Source organism: Terrapene carolina, unplaced genomic scaffold (assembly GCF_002925995.2).
Source record: "Terrapene carolina triunguis isolate 2854851 unplaced genomic scaffold, T_m_triunguis-2.0 Scaffold66, whole genome shotgun sequence".
Taxonomy (NCBI): Eukaryota; Metazoa; Chordata; order Testudines; family Emydidae; genus Terrapene; species Terrapene triunguis.
Genome location: NW_020664417.1, coordinates 80,859,273 through 80,879,852, shown reverse-complemented (window position 1 = coordinate 80,879,852; position 20,580 = coordinate 80,859,273). Strand labels below are relative to the sequence as shown.

At 41.6% G+C, this 20,580-nt stretch overlaps 1 protein-coding gene across 1 annotated transcript in view; it reads right to left on the bottom strand.

Annotated features, from left to right (window-relative positions):
* TBC1D14 (TBC1 domain family member 14) overlaps positions 1 to 20,580 on the bottom strand; it is a 99,894-nt gene that overhangs the window by 16,479 nt on the left and 62,835 nt on the right. The window contains exons 4-11 of the mRNA XM_024204528.2: positions 19,960 to 20,078; positions 12,628 to 12,710; positions 10,896 to 11,013; positions 7,744 to 7,850; positions 6,642 to 6,722; positions 4,935 to 5,029; positions 3,507 to 3,578; positions 482 to 610 (exon numbers count right to left, since the gene is read on the bottom strand). Coding sequence (XP_024060296.1) covers positions 482 to 610; positions 3,507 to 3,578; positions 4,935 to 5,029; positions 6,642 to 6,722; positions 7,744 to 7,850; positions 10,896 to 11,013; positions 12,628 to 12,710; positions 19,960 to 20,078 — 804 coding nt within the window. The remainder of the gene's footprint in view (positions 1 to 481; positions 611 to 3,506; positions 3,579 to 4,934; positions 5,030 to 6,641; positions 6,723 to 7,743; positions 7,851 to 10,895; positions 11,014 to 12,627; positions 12,711 to 19,959; positions 20,079 to 20,580) is intronic.

Sequence of the window (20,580 nt, the reverse complement as noted above, 5' to 3'; positions counted from 1 at the left end):
GCCAGCTGGGAATTTCAAAGGAGCCTAAGGAAGTAAGGATTTGGTTGCCTAATCCCCTTAGCTACATTTCAAATCCGAGTTGACACAGCAAAATATGAGAGAGAGAAATGGGGAACCCGATTCAAATTGTAAAGCATCAACAGTTTATTTTTAGCAACCTATTAGTTTGGGACAAAAAGTGCCTTCCAATCCATTTTTGTAAGGCTGTTAATCTGATTTGGGCTCCCATTTACAATGCATGCATTAAATTGGTGCACTTAGAATAATCATGCTCATAATCTCTGAGCATCACACAGTACTGGGCAGCTATTTCATTCAGTTTTCCCCTTTCAGTAAGTTTTATTTTTTAACTGTTGCTTTAAAAATAGAGGTTTGTTAGAACTTTGAAAAACAGACTATGAACCCTTGCTGAAGTTCTGTCTTGTACCTGAACAGATCTTCAGTATAAGCATAAAGGGATTAGCGTTTCCTGTGTACTTACAAGGCCATGGTCCACTCGAAAAAATGCCATCTGACAGGGTTTATTCAGAAGGTTAGAAAAAGCGATGAAGGCATCTGCAGTATCCAAATTCAAGATCAACACTGCAGCTATGAATGACATGCCCTGAACCTAAAGAAAGAAGATACAGTTACTGGTGAGTAACCTATTTCTACAAGAATGTTGCCTCTTCACAGTCATACTTGTGTGATGCACCACTGAGTTTTGTAAACCTTCCAGAAGGATGTGCTTATTGGGGCCACACAAGCATCCTCTCTCAGGACATCAAATTTTCACAGCAGAGGTCCTAACAATGCCACAACCATCTCAGGTTTCAGAGTAGCAGCCATGTTAGTCTGTATCCGCAAAAACAACAGGAGTACTTGTGGCACCTTAGAGACTAACAAATTTGAGCATAAGCTTTCGTGGGCTACAGCCCACTTTATCAGATGCATAGAATAGAACATATAGTGAGGCGATATATATACATACAGAAAACATGAAAAGGTGGAAGTTGCCATACCAACTCACTGTCTGAAATGGGCCATCTTGATCACCACTAGAAAATTTTTTTTCTCCTGCTGATAATAGCTCATCTTAATTAATTAGCCTCTTAGAGTTGGTATGGCAACTTCCACCTTTCCATGTTCTCTGTATGTATAGATCTTCTTACTATATGTTCCATTCTATGCATCTGATGAAGTGGGCTGTAGCCCACGAAAGCTTATGCTCAAATACATTTGTTAGTCACTAAGGTGCCACAAGTACTCCTGTTCTTTTTACAACCATCTCAGTTTTTGTTTTAGTAAAAAAAAGAGCCCTCAGGAAAAGGAAAGGATGACAGAAGTGTGAATATGCAGGAGCAAGGCTCTCAAAGAACCCTACTTCTCCTTCTGAGGTGGCCTGTGCATGGTCCCACTTGCAGGAAGCTGGGTTGTGGCGTTCACATTAAACAAGGACTGCTCTCCTGAAATATCAGGGTTAAACACTATGTTGAGAGACAGAAGTACTGAATAAAGGCATAAATAGAACTACAAATAGCAGCCCTATAAATCTCTGACGGAAATAGTAGAGGCATGCCATCGATACTACTTTAGATCTGGGAAAGTGAGCCTTAAGTGAGTCCTTAGTAAGACCTTCAGGTACTAAGACTCACCCCAGCTAATGTGCCTCAACCACTTAGTTGACTACTATTGCATGGACATTTGCTGCAGTTCTGATCGCAGCATCAGATATTTCTGAAACTATAAACTTTGGCTCCAATTGTTTGGCCTTTTATCAGATACACACACCTCTGTGGAAGACCTCCCATTTGAAGGGAAGAATCTCTTCTACCTGAAGATGGATGAAACACTAGAGAAAGAGAAGAATACCAAGACCACCGCCAGCGTTTGGGCTTCCTAAAACATGACCGGAGGACGAGGACCTACACTTCAGCCTCCTACCAGTGCCACAGTCATCATCTTAAGTCCACTGGTTTCTACCGCCTTTAGAACCAGAAAGGGCAGCCTCTTCAACAAATGAAGTAGGGAAATGCGAAGCACTTCATATATCTGCTTTATCATTGACTATTTGTATGTTTTCCCTGTTTGCAAGACCTCAGACGTGGCATGTTACCTGAGAGTCCAGAGCCAGTTTAACATCTATTTCCCTCCCTTCCTCTCTTCCCTTTGTGGATTCTTTCATTCATTTCTTTGCAGCACGGAGTGTAATTTCTATTAACTGCTAGTTGCTAGAGGTGATTTGGCTAACATATATAAAAACAATCCACTCTATGAGCTTGTCTACACACTGACTTTGTCCACACCAGCTGGACTGTAAATTCTAATGCACACCAGCATGTTGTGCACTAACTAGCCTATGTGGATCCTGCTGGCACATGCTAAAAGTTCCCAAATGCGCATTCATGTAGTCCTGTTTCTGACAGTACTATGTTAATGTGCACTAGGGAACTTTTAGCGCGCCAGCAGGGTCCACCGCCTTTAGAATTTACACTCCAGCTGGCATGGACTAAGGCACCATGTATTTGAGCGTTATGCTGCCTACCAACCACCCATTTCCATCCCTTTTAGGGACCTCTGGTTTCTGATCTGTCCAACTGATTTCTTATCCTGATTTCCCTGACAATGAAGCCAAAAATGATCTGATGCTGGATCCAGGGACCAGACCTCCTCCATGAGGAAATCTTGGACCCTCTGCTGCCAATCTAAGTAGGCCTGAGTTGTGAAGATGCAGATGTTTAGAACAGTGGGTGTACATACTGGCCTCTAGAAACAGAGGACCATGAACTATACCCTATATATGATATCTGCCCTTCTCCAGTTCCTCAGGAACCAGATCAGCCAAAAGTCACAGAAACAATTATTGAAAAATGGAAAAAGAGGAAAAGGAAATTCTGGTTTGGGGTATTACCACCTCCTCCACTCACACCCTCCCAAAAATAACTGAACCAGAGCAATACTGAATGCCCTTATGTCCACACCTGGACATGGAAAAAGAATTGAATGAAGCAGTTAGAGCCACAGAGTCCTTTTATAACCTGCACTCTGACTGTTCAGTGGTGTGAGGGAGCTTACGCAGCCCCAATGGGCACTGCTTTACAGAATGTTCCAGAAGCTTTGCAGTGCCAGGGCACCCATCCCAGAAGCGTGAACACAGAGTCCATCTTGAAGAAGAGAACATTTTAACAAGCTGTCACCTCAATAAGAGTGCAGTGAAACACAGTATGTGGTTCAGAGGAGTGACTTAACCAGATGGCTTGTATTTCAATTTTCATTCAGCACATATGTGCGCCCTAGATTTTGTGGAAGTCTTATCTCTACTTCATTAAAAAACGTTCAAATCTAACAATGTAACAGCAAAACATAACAGTGCACATAACCCTTGATACAACATTTTGTATAAAATATACCACAAAATAACCAAGATGTACAGCAAAACCAAAAATCTTCACAAAATCATTTTAGAACACAGTCTAGCAAGTGAGCAGAAACACTCCCACATAATTGCAACATATAACTTCACTTACATAGCCAACATCAGGTCTGTAACACGTATAGGCGCCTAAAATACTGTGCAATGTGTCATGGTAAGGACCACCCTATAATGAAAAATAAAAAAATTAATCATACAACTTCTGTAAATATTCACAATCTGTGAGAAACTCCTAAGCTGTGTAGAGGATTTAGGGAATGTCTACACAGCAAAGAAAAACCCATAGCTGGCCTGTGCCAGCTGACTTGGGCTCAGGCTTTGGGGCTGCTTCATTCTTGTGTAGACTTCTGTGCTCACAAGATCCTAGTGCCTGGGCTCCAGCTGGAGCCCAGAAGTCTACACAACAATGAAACAGCCCTGCAGCCCAAGTCCCGTGAGCTTGAGTTGGCTGGCATGGGCCAGCCTTGGGTTTTTCTTTGCTGTGTAGACATACCCTTAGACACATATTCCATAATTTTAATAAAAGAGGTTTCCAAATCCCCAGTGGTTCTCAAACTGTAGGTTGGGACATTAAAGTGGGTCGTGACCCCATTTTAATGGGGTCGCCAGGGCTGGCCTTAGACTGGCTGGGACCCAGGGCCAAAGCTGAAGTCTGAGCCCCACTGCTAGGGGCAGAAGCCTGAGCTCCACCACCCTGGGCTCAGGCTTCGGCTTCAGCTCTGGGTGGTGGGGCTCAGGTTACAGGCCCCCCTGCCCAGGGTGGTGGGGCTCGGGTTTTGTCCCCCCGCCCGGAGCAGTGGGGCTCAGACAGGCGCAGCTCAGGCTTCAGTCCTCCGTCTTGGGGTCATGTCGTAATTTTTGTTGTCAGAATGGGGTCACGGGGCAATGAAGTTTGCGAACCCCTGCCCTAGACTGCTTTGAAACATTTTTTAAACTCTTTCAACTTTTATATGGAATGCATCACTAATGTCACTAAGGAACATCTTCCCACGCCTATTTATTCCAAATGCATACAGTTCATCCAACAGGTTAACGACCAAAGTGCAAAAGGACACAAGCATTAGAAATTCACTACAACTTTATGAATTGTTACATATTAGTATCAAGAAAGGTGAACACTAATCAAGTTGGTTTAGCTCTATCTATTAGACTAGCAGTAGGGTTGAGCCATGAAGAAAGGGATAGCAAGAACAGTCTCAACATATTAAGGAGGATTCCCATAAAAACTATGTTAATTTCAAGTCCTGAGAAGTCTTACAAGTTGCCATACATTACACTGAGCAGTCTTAGGCTCTGCTGAAATCCTTTATACTTGTCATTCAGGAACACCAGACATTAAATTTTACCACAAACTACTCATACATTTAAATACCAACATGCAATTTTGCACTAAAGACGACTTCTTCTACAAACATTTAGAACATAAAATAAACCTATTTCAGTGTAAACTTTTCAAAAATTTGTTTTTACTATTTAAGTGTACATTGAAAAATATTGTGTGATTAAAAATTAAATCGCTTACTTGCTGGAAAATACAGAGATTGGGAAATGTTCTAGAAATATCCAGTTTTATTAATTCCAGACTTGCTTCCCTGTCTGCTGCAGAAAATCCAGCATCTGCAGAAATCAAAATAAAATTACAGTGTTTAACACCTTTTAATACACACACACACACACACACACACACACACACACATAATTGAGATATATATATCTATCTCAATCATACACACACACACTCTGGCTTGAAGCAGTCCCATAGTGCAGGTTATTCCTGAATAAGTCTGAATGCAGTGATATCAGAGAGAAGACGTTAAGGGTTGTGTAACAGTACTACTGCCAAGTCAGGGGGCATACACAAACCTGTGCACCATACCCTAGGATGCTGAGGGCCTGCAGTATTCCTCCTTTTGAAAGGCCTGCAGAGCAAGTAACCTCTCTGAAAAAGATTGTTTTTGCATAAGGGTAACTGAAATATAGGGGCTGACAACTTCTGCCCCACACCTCTAACTTCTTGCTAAAGGTTTTTGGAAGGCACCTAAGTAAATTTTCTGCAAAAAAAACCTGTGAAAAAAAGTGATCCCATGTCACACACACCGAGTAAATTTGGTATTTTGTACATTTAATTTGCCACTGCGTTTACATTTACAGATGATGCAGAATTGTAATATTCCCCCAGCAACTTTTAAAATGAATTTTAAGCAAAGAAAACATGCACCTACAACATGAACTCTTCCCTCCCCCCCACCCCCAGTGTCCAAACATTCCTATCTATTCATGTTTTGTCTGTCCTACTGAGTATCATCATCAGCTCTGCCTGCTTGGGTTTTTGCAGTGAAGGCAAGATACAAGTTGCTGCTACCCAGCACTTACACTAACCACATGTTGATATAAACTCTGGACAATGAATAGTCAAAGAAGCTAAAAAACTATATTAGATACCATCCCTGTATTCTAAATAAGATATTTTAGTAGAACAGAGCGTGGAGACTCCCATAAGAAACATTTTCACTTCGTTGTGAAATGCCCTTGTATAAATGCACTCATGGTTCTGCTCAACATGTCTCCTTAGAGAGGTGGTCATCCTAGCAGATTAAAGTATTTTATTTCAAGCACCCAGATTCCCCCCCCCCCCATCTCTTCTCTCCACACCCAACCAACTGGAAAATCTCAACATGCTGAGTCTGTGACAACAGGCTTGAAGCTCTCTCATGGGAACTAATGTTACACTGAGCTATTAAGAAAGCAATTTGCTATTACTAAAGTTTCAAAGAATTTAGATCCCCGAACTAGAGAAAGAGAAAGCAACACATCTTAAGGTATTACAAAACAAACAGCAAATCTAAAATATTTATATAAAGCACTCACCCACAAATCTTTACGCTATTGGTAAAGGAAGGTTTTGCGAAACCATTTTTTTTTTTTTTTTTTTAATTATAGACAACTGAATTTAAAGATACTTTAGAGAGGAAAATAATGAAGTCAACTACAACATGCAAGAGATTAACACTTCATTTAAAAACATGTTTACCCTCCTGCAGAAGTGTTTTTAATACCCCTTTACCAACCACATATCCCACACCTACTATGCTGATATTTCTTCCAGCTTTTTAAACTGTATTATTTTAGTTTAACATTTAGGAATGATTTTAAAACCACCACCTCTTCATTTGGTAATGAAAAGAGTTATCACACAATATGGAATAGTATTTTGCCAAATAAAACATACCTTCACATTCTCCTTCAGAGCCTCCTGTGCTAAGTGATCGCCACCTCTCTTTGGCACGAGCCAAGCAAATATCATAGAGTTCTGAAAAACAAGTACTTTTTAAAATCCATCTTCAATTACTGATTACATGTCAGCATGCTAACAACCCCTACCCCCCCCGCCCATAAGAAATAAAGTAAGTATCTGTAAAATAAAAAACTAATTGAATTTTAGGTAAGTTAGGGTGCTGGAAGCTTTGTTTCATCGGGGTATAATTTTGATGCAGTGAGCAGATGTAATCCTCTGGGTGGAACTGAATATTTCTTCGCATGTGTTTGGGTAACATACTTCTGCCACTCAAAATTCCACCCAGAACTATGACAATTAGCCACAAACTCTTCCAATTCCATCCTATAGCAATTTCTAAGGTACACTAAACAGCCACAGAAAAGGCATATGCAGTAGAAGGAAACCACAAGAGTATAGGCAAATCCGCAACATTTCCCCTTTTGTCACCATTTTGGAATGGTTAAAAAAAAAAAAGACTGAAAAAATAAACATAGTACAAAATCAAGGAAACAGACTAATGTATTACTGATATCATCACTAATGAACATGCGGGAAAGAGGACTAATTCCACACCAGGTTTTGTTTCCAAGTTAGTCTCTCCTTCACTCACAAACCAAGTGTCTCACTTCAGAATAAAACCAGTATGTGCACACCCACAGGCACTACATAATTAACAGTAATTATATGAAATACCTTATTTTCTGTTGACTCTGAAATGGGGTTGTTAACTCTGAACATCTTTATCAATCAAAGCAATGCGCAGCAATAATATTCCAGGACTATGACTCAGACTGAGCAGTGGAATAAAAAAAAAATCCCTAGAACACCCCCAAAATTAAACACCCCATGCGGAATAAGAAAGACTGTACGCACTGTGGAGCAAAACACATGGTATCCTTAAATGAAAGCAAAGTACAACTGACCATGACTTCATTGTTCCCCCAAGTTCCGACACATTCTAACTAAATGGAAGTCTCTCTGCTAAAGCGTGATTTATTTGATTTATTTATTGATCAGTGTCTCAAAATGCAGACAGAATACATGTCAATCTCACCATGGGTGATATTTAACTCATTGCCGATTGCCAAGCTCCAGACTTTGCCTCTCACGCTTGGAGGAATACCTTGCCACCACAATTCTCGAACTTTACGGGAGCAGCACCTGTTTAAAATAAAACGTGTTATACTGAACTATAGGTAGGAGAAGGTGTTGTAACTGCATTGGAGGATTCAGACCCAGGTGTATGTCAGCCTGCCATGGGCCCCCTGAGAAATCAAAAAGGGATTGTGCAGCATTTATTCATGCTTTTGTACTATCTAAACTTTGAACTTTGTTTTAACATTACTTTCTTCCTCAGACTGAAGGCTTTTGACTGGAACCCTGCAAACAAGACTGCTAGAAATCTGCCACTCTGTATGGGCCAATGTGAGAGAGACAGAGACAAAGTGCGCAAGCGGGGAGGGTGGAGGGAGGATTAGGAGAAGTCGTCGTCCCTGATTTTCCATTGCATGAACTAGAGACTGGACAAACCCAGGTCTGCAGTATAAAATATTTTTCCATTCCAGTGATAAAAGATTATCTTCTCCCCCATTCAAAACCCTGCCCATGAGATGAAAATTTTCCAACTGTTAAGCTGCGTGGACTCTCCAGGGGCAAAAAGCACTGTACATGGCTGCAACACGTGAAGTAGCAAATTTGGAGATGGAGACAGCAAGAGTCAAAAACATTTAAATGAAACAGTTCTAAACCATATTAAATTGATGGCCAATAATCCTAAGGTTGCTGTAAGGAAGACTGGGGAAGCATTCGACTACCAGGGGCAAGTGTGTTTAAGGGGGAGGCAAAACCATGGAAACATATCCACTTAAAAGCAGACTGCTGTATTAACCACTGAACCAAGTGGATTTATTTTGATCACAATATTCCTTTTTTCACATTTCTAAGGATCAGTAAATTGACAAGAAAGGCACTAACCAAAAGTCTATGTTATGCTTTGGTATAAACTAGAAATGGTAAGCTTTCAAAGCCCTTGTTTGTGGGATTGACTGCTTTCTTTTACAAATGTCAGTCGAAAACAAGAGTTTTAGAGACAAGTAAAATTAGGACTCTTCCAACTATTAAAACAGAGATTTAAATTTTTAACTGGTTTTTAATTTCTTCTTTCAGTTCTCTAGAAATTCCTTCATCATCAAGTACGCAACACATTTCAATACACAGCTGCCCAGGATGTTTTTAATCTTTTATTTGCTAACTTATGGTACGATCATGCATAGTTTACTTGTGGGGGAATTCTGCATCATTGTGCAAATTCAGAATTCATGTCCCCCGCAGATTTTTTTTTCCTCTACAGAAAATACATTCTGCTGGAGAGGTGCTGCAGTTACGCCTTTTGCCCACCAAGGGCTACTGTGACACCAGAACAGAGAGCAGCTGGCTCACCGGCAGTACCAGCCAGCAGCGTTTCTCACAGTGCCCTGCCCACTGGTCCAGGTTAGAAGGCATGGGATGCGGAGGGCGAAGGAGGGGTGCGGGGAATGAGAGAGAAAGAGAATGGGGCACATGGGCTTGCTGGGGGTGGTCACAGACGGCAATTCAGAAAGACTAATGGAGGGGACAGACTGGGCAGGGGATGAATGGGCATGGGGTGCAGGGACACATGGGACAGAGAGAGATGTGCCTGACTGATTGGGAGAGGCTAGGGGTCAACCAGGGTCTGCATGGGGAAGGCTCCCCAACTCCCTAACAATCCCTCCCTTCCCCTTCCCCTCTACCCTGTTCCATACTTCTCCCACCCAAACCCAGCAAGCCTCCAGGTTCACTCCCAGGCTCCTTCCCAGCAACTACTTCCCTCTCCCTCAGCTCCTCCAATACCCTGGAGTCCCCCAAGCCTTTGCACTGCTTCTGAGGATGCAGGAAATATGTTTCTGCATTGTATTTTAAATGAATTCTTATTCAAAATTCTGTATTAATATGCCTAATAAGGAATCTATTTGTCAAAAAACATGTCCTGAATCTTTTTTGTCCTCTGTATTGTTACAGATATACTTGCTGGCAGATACTTTGAAATAAATTACCAAAATAATGGAAACTGTCAAAATAACAATATAATCATGCCAAATAAAATATGCAGAATTTTGTAGAATTTTAAAACATTGTGTACAGAATTTTTAATTTTTTTGCCACACAATTCCCCCAGGAGTAAAAGTTCCATTCAGTCAAAGTCAAATAAGGAGAAATGAAACAAATAAAACCCTTAAAAAACGTGAACAGCTGAATGTAGCTGTTATGGTAGGCAACACATTGATGTTTTTAGGCATGCTAACTGCCTGCACTGTCTCTTTTAAAAAGTGTTAGTTCTGAAAAGAGGGGTTTGAGGTTTTTATTTTAATTTTTTTACTATTGTTTTCCGTATTTTCCCCCCCGCCGCCACTTGGTTTGGCATACATGGTGTATCCCACTGTAAATTAAGAGGCGTAGTAACATCATACCTGTGCTTATCTACAGACACATCTGGGAGTACACCATCAAAAGCCCAAGCAGTCATGGAGAACCAAGTCCTGACAAATGGATAGCTATAAATGTTATGTTTTCTAGTAGCTTTCTAACAGAGGTCCCAGTCACCAACCACTCCCTGATCTTAGATTATTTTTGAACATCACTGCTGTATACGACATGCTGAAAAGGTTAGAAGAAATGGACAGGAATTAAAATTCCCACACCCAAAAACTAAAGCAAGATTCAGAAACTCACTACTTTTCATTAACAGCAGTAAGAGAGAAGTGGTCATTGTGATGAAGCATGTCTCTGAAACATGGGTTTTATTCTATATGCAAGGGAGACCATAAATTAATATGCTCAAGCTAGTATAAATTATACGGCTATCTACAACTGTAGTCAGGAAACGGATGGCTACATGGCTCTACGTAATAGTACGTTATACACATAGTTATGTTCAGTCTAATTGTCTAATTTCTTAAACTCTATTAAAGGTAATAAGGAAACGGAATTAACAAAATCCCCATCATCTTTGGCAGCACCACCTGAATACCTTCCTTAAACAGACCGATTCCCTTTGCAAGTCACCTTTGACTGCTATACACACTAGCTTCTAGCACTGTTGAAATAAAGTGATCTTGACTAATCCCTTAACTTCTCAGGATATAGGAAGTTATCGTTAAGCACAATATAAAACATACTGTGTCTTACATTGTTTCCCAATTGGGTAAGATTTCATTGTTCCAAATTAAAACTGCATTGCCAATGCTTTCTTCCAGTCTACATCGTTCTTCCAGTTGTTTCTTTTTCCTCTGGGCTTCTTTAAGCTCTGAAAAAAAGAAAATGACAAAGTCAATACAGGTAATACAAAAGGTAATATTTAAAAAAGCTAAGAGCCATTAATGCTTCATGGCCATAAAAATTCAACCTGTATATGCCTGAAATCACATTCACCTGCTCAAGCAATTCCAAAGAACATCCTAGACACACTACAATTTTCAGAAGTAATATAGTTATCAGGGCTGCAGAGAAGAAATGGAGTTGGAATGGCTGTAGAGAGAAATGAAGGTGAGCCTCAATCTTTAGCTGGAGATGAACATTTCTTTGGCCCTATACACAGTGTAGGAGTGCTTGTCCAATAAGCATAGCCTGGATGGCATACTTGTGCTCAAGGGACAAAAACTGGCTACAGTACAAGCAGAGAGAGGAGAGAGGCAGCACTCCCTGGGATTGGTGCCTGAGAAATGGATACAGTGATATGGTGCTGCACGAACAAAGAGAAGATTACGTTTACTGCTAGGCAAAAGACACTCAAAACCCCTACAGTAAATACTTTCAGTAGAGGATTAAGAGCAGGCACCAAGCAGATACTTGGTTCACATCACTACATGTGGTCCTAGGCATGCTGTCCAGCAGGCTGGACATTATCTCCAAGGTCTTGGACATGAACAAATACTCAGAAGACCCAGTCTCAGGCTGTTCATTGTTACCATACTCTGTTTTCTTCCCTGCATTGGGAAATGGTGGTGGGCAGTCAGACCTGGAGTCATGCAGAGCGAATCCACTATTCACAGTGCGTGCCAGCTCCACCTCGAGTTCACAGCACAGCAGGGGAGAGGCTGAGGTATTTCCACTACCAAACAACTGCAGATAAGGAAAACCACTAGCAGAGCCTGGGGCACATATACCCATGTCAGTGAAGAGGACAGAGATTACAATACAAAATCAAAAAAGTGCAGTGTTTTTGTAAAGATTCCCCTCAGAGTATTTAAGCTATGGGATGTTTTTTCTGACATGTACTGACAAAGAACCCTGCACTCATCCAATAAGATCCCATTAAAATATCCCACCTGAGGGATGCATTTCAATATAGTTCAGTATTAGAAAGCAATTAAATACAATGGCCAATGATTTTTCAGTGGGTTTGTGGAATCATGGAATTAGTAACTATCACACAACTTTAGCTCTTCTCTGGAGAATTTTAGCTTCTTTTTTGATAGACCATCTGGGGGAAAGTGTCTGGATTCCTTTAGACTGAGGGGCTGCAAAAGCACCACAACTGGCTGGTAGATAATTCCCCCAGCTCAGCAGAGGCTGTATACTTCTCCCCTTGCAGCCACTGGCCTAATGGTAATCTCCACAGCCATTTGGAGATGCTGTACTGAGGAACAGGCCACAGGCAGCCCAGTTAAGGCCACTGTAAATTAGAGCAGCCTATAGGCTACTTTAATTTATGTCATGCTCCATCAGCCCACAAACTGACCTAGAACCTGAATAGCGAAAGGATCATTTAAAACTACCTTTGCCCGTTTTCCTGGATTGTACTTTCTATAAGGGGCAGCACTGAATCGGTTTGTCATATTAAAAGGGCAGATATTGAGGCAAGTATATTTTTAGATTTAACATCCCTTTACATTTCCTGATGTAAGAGTAAATCCATCACCTCTTTTTTTTGCTTGCACCACCATTTCTTCGTACTGTTGTCTATGTTTCTGTGCTTCTTCTGCTGGTTTTGCAGGGAGGTTCCTTGATTTAAAAAAAAGGTAATATTTTAGTTTGGCATGCATAACTAAAATCTCTCGGCAAAGTAAGGCGGAAGCATAATACTGCGACTTGTCAGTTTTTTGGGGAGATTTTTCCACAAATGACAACAAAAGATAAGTAAAGAACACTGACAGCATACAATCATTCTACACAGAAAAAATGCTGAGTAATTTCCTTTTGTTTTGTAATTTGAGCACTTTTTTCAATGAACACACTGAATAATTTTCGTAAGCCAATAGAATATACTAATGCTTATCCAGTTTATGTGTTTAAGGCTGCTATACTGAATCAGAGTATTTTCTACAGCTACTTGTCAAGGATGGAAAATTTTCATTCTATCCACCTTCTTTCTTCCTGTCACAGATCCTCAGTACACAGACTCCACCCACACCCCCTCCTTTACCTGTGCAGTCACATCTCCCAATTCTAACTAACTCTCTCCCTTCTGCTCTCAGAGACCTTCCTCCCTATTTCAAAACTCTGTCCCTAACTCCTCTCCTCACTCCTCCAGTTGTAAGGGTCCCCTGTTCCCCACCACTACTAGCTAATCACTGAACCCTAGTCCAACAATTTGGTGTTAGTTCAATTACTAAAAGCCTGGATTATATTCTCACTGCACAAAAGCACATTGTCATACAAAGATCTTTATTAACTTAGAGTTAATGCTGCTGAAGTAATTAACATAACCATTATACAAAATATACTACAGCATTATCCAAGTATTAAGACAGGAAGTGACTAATAAGTTTGTATGTATTCTATTATCCTTTACAGTTTATACATTTAGTTAATACTGACATGTGACAATATTACCTCACTCATCTGGTCTCTAATTCACCTTACACAGTCCTTTAACAACTCTTGCTCAGAAGACAGCTATCTACTCTCAACATACACATCAACATAGGTATGTTTGAACATCTAAGTAATTAATTCTATAATTATTATATTTGTGATGTATATAAACTAAAAGCATTCATAATATGTGTCTTGTGGCTAAGAGTCAAGGTTGTTATAGGAATGGGTAAGATGAGTTTTCATGCAACCATGTATCTTTAACCATGTATATGAAACTACAAAGGTAATAGGTTATTCTACATAAGTCACTTCCTGTCTTCTTAATGCCTTGCTTTCTTACAGGTGATGCTGTAGCTCTTTAAGTTGCATAATGGTTGAAAGGGAAAACAGGGAAGAGAGAGAGAGTACACAGGGTTCACTGAATTGCCAAATAATCCCATTTAAATTTTTTTGGGGGGAGGATCTTCTCACTTAACCTATGCCTCAGGTATTAGCCATACAACATGTGCCATGATTAAGGTTTGTGCCTTCTGAAGGTGTTAAAAGTAGAGGGATCCAAAGAAAACATTAACAGCAAGTTTACATTTAAGAGGTTTTTCTTCTTCAACTTCCCCACTCCCTGAAGTAGGCCTTGGAAGGGGAATACAGATGACCCCCAGGCTGTGCTCTTTGAGGAAGAGGAAGCAAGGAAGTATGCAGTACTGTCAGGGGAGACAACGGCAACACAACAGAATGCCTAGGCCACTGCCAGTACTGAAATATCAATTATTTTGCTTATTGCCAGAAACACCTGTAAGGCCTTTGTAGAAACTTAGCTTAACTAAGGCAAAGTTAAGGAGGGAGGGGGCAGCAATCACAAGGAGTGAGCCTAACTCTGCGCCCTTCCTGATACGCTGGGGTAAGCATCTGTGAAAACCAGAAAGTCTCTCTATATTTGACTTCTGGTTTGTGTGTGTCTGGACTCATGAGACTGCAGACTCTGCAAAACCACATCTGTATAACTAATGGCTTACAAATGCTTGCTTGATTGTTTTTCTTTGATTGACATGTTGATGTGATTGTAGCAGTTACTAACAAAAGGAGTAGACAGGTCTGAGGAATTTGGATTTGACTATCTGAATGTGTCTTGGAATCCCCAGTGACAGGCAGATAGCGGACTACTTGAACCTTGTCATTTGACCATTCAAGACCCCTCCAAACCATGGGTAACTATTGTTTGGGGGTGCTCTATAACGTATTGTATTTGTATGTGCTTGAGACTAAATAAAGCAGCAGCTTTGAGTGAAGGCATTCCTGTGAGAGTGCAGGAGACTAATAAAATAAAGGCTTTAAGTGAAAGCACTTGACTTTGTGCGATTTATGCCAACCATCTAGCAGACGGAAGTGCTGGGTCTCCATTGATTTATTTCCTAACACTGCCTTGCAGAGAGTAAAATTACCAAGTGTTCTGGGTTTAGGGAACCCCAGGTAACAGTACCATAATGAGGAGGATCACTGAACCAAAGGAGATGTCCACAGACAAAGCTTGGACCAGAGCATAATTCCTGGTGAACGTGCATATGGATCCCCAAGTAGCTGCTCTGTATATTTCTGAAAGAGTGATTACCTGTATGGAGGCTACTGAAGCCACTGGGGTGAAGAATGGGTCCTGATGGTTTGAGGAGAAGGGGCTTTCATATGATCATAGCAAAGGATGATGCAGGAGAAAATCCTTTGAGAGAGAGTTTTTTGGGGGGGAAATACTTTCCCCTTCATTCTTTCAGCAATAGCCACAAACACCCTTGGGGACTTTTGAACGGGTGCTGTTCTGTGCAGGTAGAAGGCTGGAGCCCTATGCATGTCCAAGGAATGGAGTCTTGTCTTCTCCATGCTGTGGTGAAGCTTAGTGTAAAACACTAGAAGGTGAATAGTCTGGTTAGGGTGGAACTCAGAAGGCCACTTCAGGTATGAACTCTGGATGTAGCTTCAAAGAAATCTTGTCCTTATATACAGTTTTTCACAAGGCAGGTCGACCACAAGGACCCCCAAGCTCCCCAACCCTTCTAGCAAAGGCAACTGCTGTCAACAAGGCAACTTTCAAAGAAAGGTACAAGGGAGGAATAGAAGGTCAAAAGTTTGAACGGTGGCCTCATGAGAACAGAGAAGACGAGGTTCAGATTCAGACAAGGACTGATTTCAGAGTTGGAGGGGGGGAATGTCCTTATGACACCCTTCAGTAACTTTGTATTAGTAGGATGATTAAAGCCTGAGTAGCCCTCCACTTGATTACCAAGGAAGTAGAGTTATGGCAAAAAAAAATCATATACCAGTGGTTCTCACCACTGCACCAGGAAGGCATCCCCTCTGGAGCTGAGGCCGTAGATGCCTGGGGAAGTAGTAAGCCAGGCACTTTGTTATGCTGTGTTAAGATATCCAAAACATGACCACCCCCACCACCACCCTGCCACCATTGTTGGAAGATGTGCTGTGCTGTTGATCGGTGGCGTTCCCATACCTGGTCCATGTGTAAATGCCTGCTGAGGCTGTCTGCCAGGGAATTCCTCACCCCTGGGATGTGTACTTCTGAGAGTATGATTCTGTGCCTGATGCACAAATTCCAGAGGTGGACTACCTTTTTGGGGGAAGGGGGAGGGCGGGGGGGGGGGGCGGGGGGGGAATCTTGCTCTTCCCTTCTTGTTTATATAATAGATAGGTGGTTATCCAAATGTGTATGGACTGAATGATGGGTACGAAGCCTGCAAGCCATTCCGAAATTGCTCAAAACTTGAACAGGTTGATATGTAGTCTGGATTCCTGAGGGGACCAGGAGCCTTGGGCTGTCTGGTCATCAAGATGTGCTCTGCATCCTAGCAGGAAAGCATCCATTATGAGTGTCTTTGTAAGTGCTGCAAGAAGAAAGAGGGCCCCCCCACATACTACATGGTATTTGGGGGATAGGTTGTCCATAACCAGATTTGAAGGCACTTTAGGTGCAGTCATGCAAATGGAGTGACACAGGTACACAGAGCCATATGGCCTAAAAGGATGAGGCAGGATTGGGCTGAAGAGTGAAGGCTAAGGCGAAGCTGGTTGATGAGATCCCTCATGGGAAGGAATCGGTTGTGAGGTAAATAGGCCCTTCCTGTGACTGAATTCCACCCCAATTAATACTGTGTTTTGTGTGCGTGTCAACATGAACTCGTCTAAATTTACTTGGAGTTCTAATGAATGAAATAGTTGGGAGTGCAGTGATGGTTGTTGCTTGTACCTATTGGCATGACTGATCCATGAGCAGCCAATCACGCAGGAAATATCAGTCTTCCTTGTCTACAAAAGAGATGCGGCCACCACTGCAAGAACTTTCATAAACACCCTTGGGGCCATCAAGAAGCTGAAGAGGAGCACCTTGCATTGAAAGTGCTCTTGGCCCACTGTGAAGAGCAGAAAACTTCTGATAGCAGGGGGAATATCCAAATGAAAATATGCATCTTTCAAATCAAGGGCCATAAACCAGTCACATGAGTAGAGGGAGGGTATTAAAGGCCAACTTAAAGTTCCTTGAGAAAAAGTTCTTTCCTACATGAGGGAGTGGTATTGGCGCTATTGTTCCCAATTGAAGGAGGAAGTCAACCTCCTGTTTGAGAATTCTCTTATGGGACAGGTCCTTGAAGAGAGATGGGTCAGAGAACTGGGAGAGAAGTGATTCTAGCTGGTAGCCATTTGATACAACATCCAGGACCCATTTGTCCATTGTAATAGTGCACCACATCGGAAGAAAATGGGCCGGGCAGTCACTGCAGGGTGTGGTAGCAGGCATTGTGGAGACTGGTTGTCGAACCTCAGCTGGGACATCAAAAATGACTTTTGAAGAGGTGGCAAAGTGAAGGATGGTGATGCTGGGTGCCTATCTCGCTGCATCCTCTAATTTCTTGGAGGGTTCATACGTCCTCTGTTGAAGGAAGGATGAAGGCAGTGGTCGATGTTGAGAGAGAAAAGAGGCCTGAAGTATTTGCTTCAGGGGTGGCAAAGTATAAACATCCAGAGAGTGGTAGATAGCTCAGAGTGGCAATCCTCAAAGGGAAATTCCTCCATGGTGATTTGGATCCCTCAGGGGAACCCCAAGGTCTACAGGCACAAAGTCCGTCTCATGACTACTGAGGTAGTCATTGGAGTGACACTGTGTCAAGGGATGCCTGGAGGGAAGACTCTGTAACTGGTTAACCAGGATAACCAGAACAACCAGAACCGAAGCCTGCAATCCTGAGGGTGTTTGTTCTCTAACGCTAACAGCTTGTTGTAATTCAAAAAGTCACACTTGAACAACAAAAGCATGGTAATTCGCCATTCAGAATGCTAAGCTAGCTGAAAAAAAACATCTTCCTTTCAAAGAGGTCAAGTCCTTTGGCTGTAGTGGATTTGGACTGGTGTAGTTGAGTTCTTTCTAATAACAACCTGGACCACCAGGGAATTGGGATTAGGGTCTGAAAACAGGAATTCCGTCCCCTTAGGGAGAATACAGAGGCGTTTCTCACCCCTCTTTGGCATCTGGGCACAGGTGGCAGCAATGTGCCAGTTCACTCTGGCAGGTTCCATGATGGCCTCATTAATTGGGGGTGCCACTTTAGAAGGAACCATAGCCTAGAGGATGTCCAAGAGCGCGTGGGCTGCATCCTAAACTTCTTTCAGTGAAATCTGGAGAGTCTGTGATTCTCCCAAGAAGGGCCTGGTACTGTTTAAAATTATCTGGGGGTGAGGGAAAGGCTGATAATACTGCCTCATTGGGACAGGATGAAGAGAGTGATACTGGTGGCTCTGGTAGCACCAGCAGTTATGGCCAATCCTCCATCCACTGCTCCTGTGGGGACTGCAGTTCTCCATCTGGTGATAACCACTGCTTGGTGTGGAAAATAGGGTCCTCATAGTCAGGTGCCCAGAAGTATGGAGCCCAGAGGCCCAAAAAGGATGATGGGCTGGGCTGTTGGAGTATGGAGGCAGGCCCCATAATGGGTATCATTGGTCCCTGGGCCACAATTGCTGATGGTGAGAATGCAACGGCCAGCAGAGTGGATCTGGAAGCCCTGTCTAGGTTGATAGCTCTATATCAGGCATCTGAAGGGATGAGTATCAGTTTGTTTTCATTGAATGAACAGTCCTGCCCCAACACTATATAGGAGTCGCCATGTTAACATATAACATATTTTATGATTGAACACATATACCTAGCACTTAATAAAAGACTTGACCACTGTTCTGTATGTGCAAGAAAAATACTACGTGCTTTAGCACCACCATAGCCAGACAGCTTTGTAAGCTAAGGCCTGGGCTACACTAGCGGGGGGGTTCGAACTAAGATACGCAACTTCAGCAACGCTATTCGCATAGCTGAAGTCGAAGTATCTTAGTTCGACTTACCTGGTTGTCCTCACGGCGGCGAGTCGACTGCCGTGGTTCCCCCGTCAACTACGCTTACTCCTCCTGCCGAGGTGGAGTATGGGCGTCGATTCAGGGATCGATTTATCGCGTCCAGACGAGATGCAATAAATCAATCCCCGATACATCGAACACTACCCACTGATCCGGCGGGTAGTATAGACGTACCCTAAGTAACTAACACGATATATTGGTAGACAATTTGATATGAGCTATTTTCACTGTCATTAAACAGTGGAAATGCACTTGTGAAAAATATGTAATATATTATTCTACATCAGGTTTTGTTTTCATTTACTCTTATCTTTAAACTGCACACACAACTACTTTAAATAGACTATTTAAAATTCAGCCTGCCACGGTGATTTAGTTTTTTTTTTATCTGTTTCTGCATGCAGTAAAGCCAAACATTCAGCATAAATTCTCCAAAAAAGCATATGTAGAAGTAAGAGACAAACCACAATACAGTTCTTTCCAAGAAGTCTGATATGGGTTTGGTTGTATAAGAATACTTCTGCGTAAAATAAGAGGATAAGCCAACGTATCAAGTGCCTGACATCCTTCATACTGTGACACTGAACCCACCACAGAGCATTCTCTGGTACACTGCTTCATTATTTATGAGGATTGGACATCTGCTGTGACAGGGACACATTACCCTTGCTACTCTCAGATTCTTCAGCAAGTGCTTGTTAATTTTTTATTCTTGGGTTACCTTAAAGATGAACTACTTAGACATTCATGTTTGTAAGCTAATTAAAAATTTCTTTTACCACCACTACCACCAGTGTTAGACAGTAATTAGTTCTTTTTTTTATACAAAAAGATTGAAACTTACAGTAGATTTTATTAATATGCCTTAGAAATATGCCACTCATTTATTCAGTAGTTTGGAAGTTTGGGTTTTTAAAAAAAAAAAAACTCATTTGCTTAAATAATTTATAGTCATAAAATATGCACAGTGAGAAAGGTTTTTCCATCTTAAGTTTAAGAGGCCTCTACTATGGTACTATGCAGAACTTACGCTGGCCTGTCTTCTAGAATAAGCGCTGTGGTGGAGAGGGGTTCAAAGTCAAGATTTTTCCTCACATTCTGTTTAGGAGAGAGTGGCTTGTGAGCTCGTCCAGTTTTTTCTTCATATTCCTGCACAAAAAGAATATAATTGGTTACACTGATGGAGAATATCAAAGCCGTGCACTGTATCGCAACAGCTACAGAAACATGCAAGATGAGAACACTTTCAGGAAAACTTATGAAACCTTTCTGTACAATTCATAATCAAACTCCAATTATCATTTAAAAAAATGTCTTGAATCAAAGTCAATAGTAATCCCCCAAAGTGAAGACAACACTTAAAATTGTATTGAGTAATAGTCTAATTCCCTTCATTTTTAAAAAATTAGTCTAAATTTACTTCTACAAGTAATATTTTAAAAACTCAAGTTGAAGACTGTCTATGAGCTGTTGCAAAGAGCGATACTTGAATATGCTAAGTATCAGGGGGTAGCCGTGTTAGTCTGTATCTACAAAAACAACAAGGAGTCTGGTGGCACCTTAAAGACTAACAGATTTATTTGGGCATAAGCTTTCGTGGGTAAAAACCTCACTTCTTCGGATGCATCCGAAGAAGTGAGGTTTTTACCCA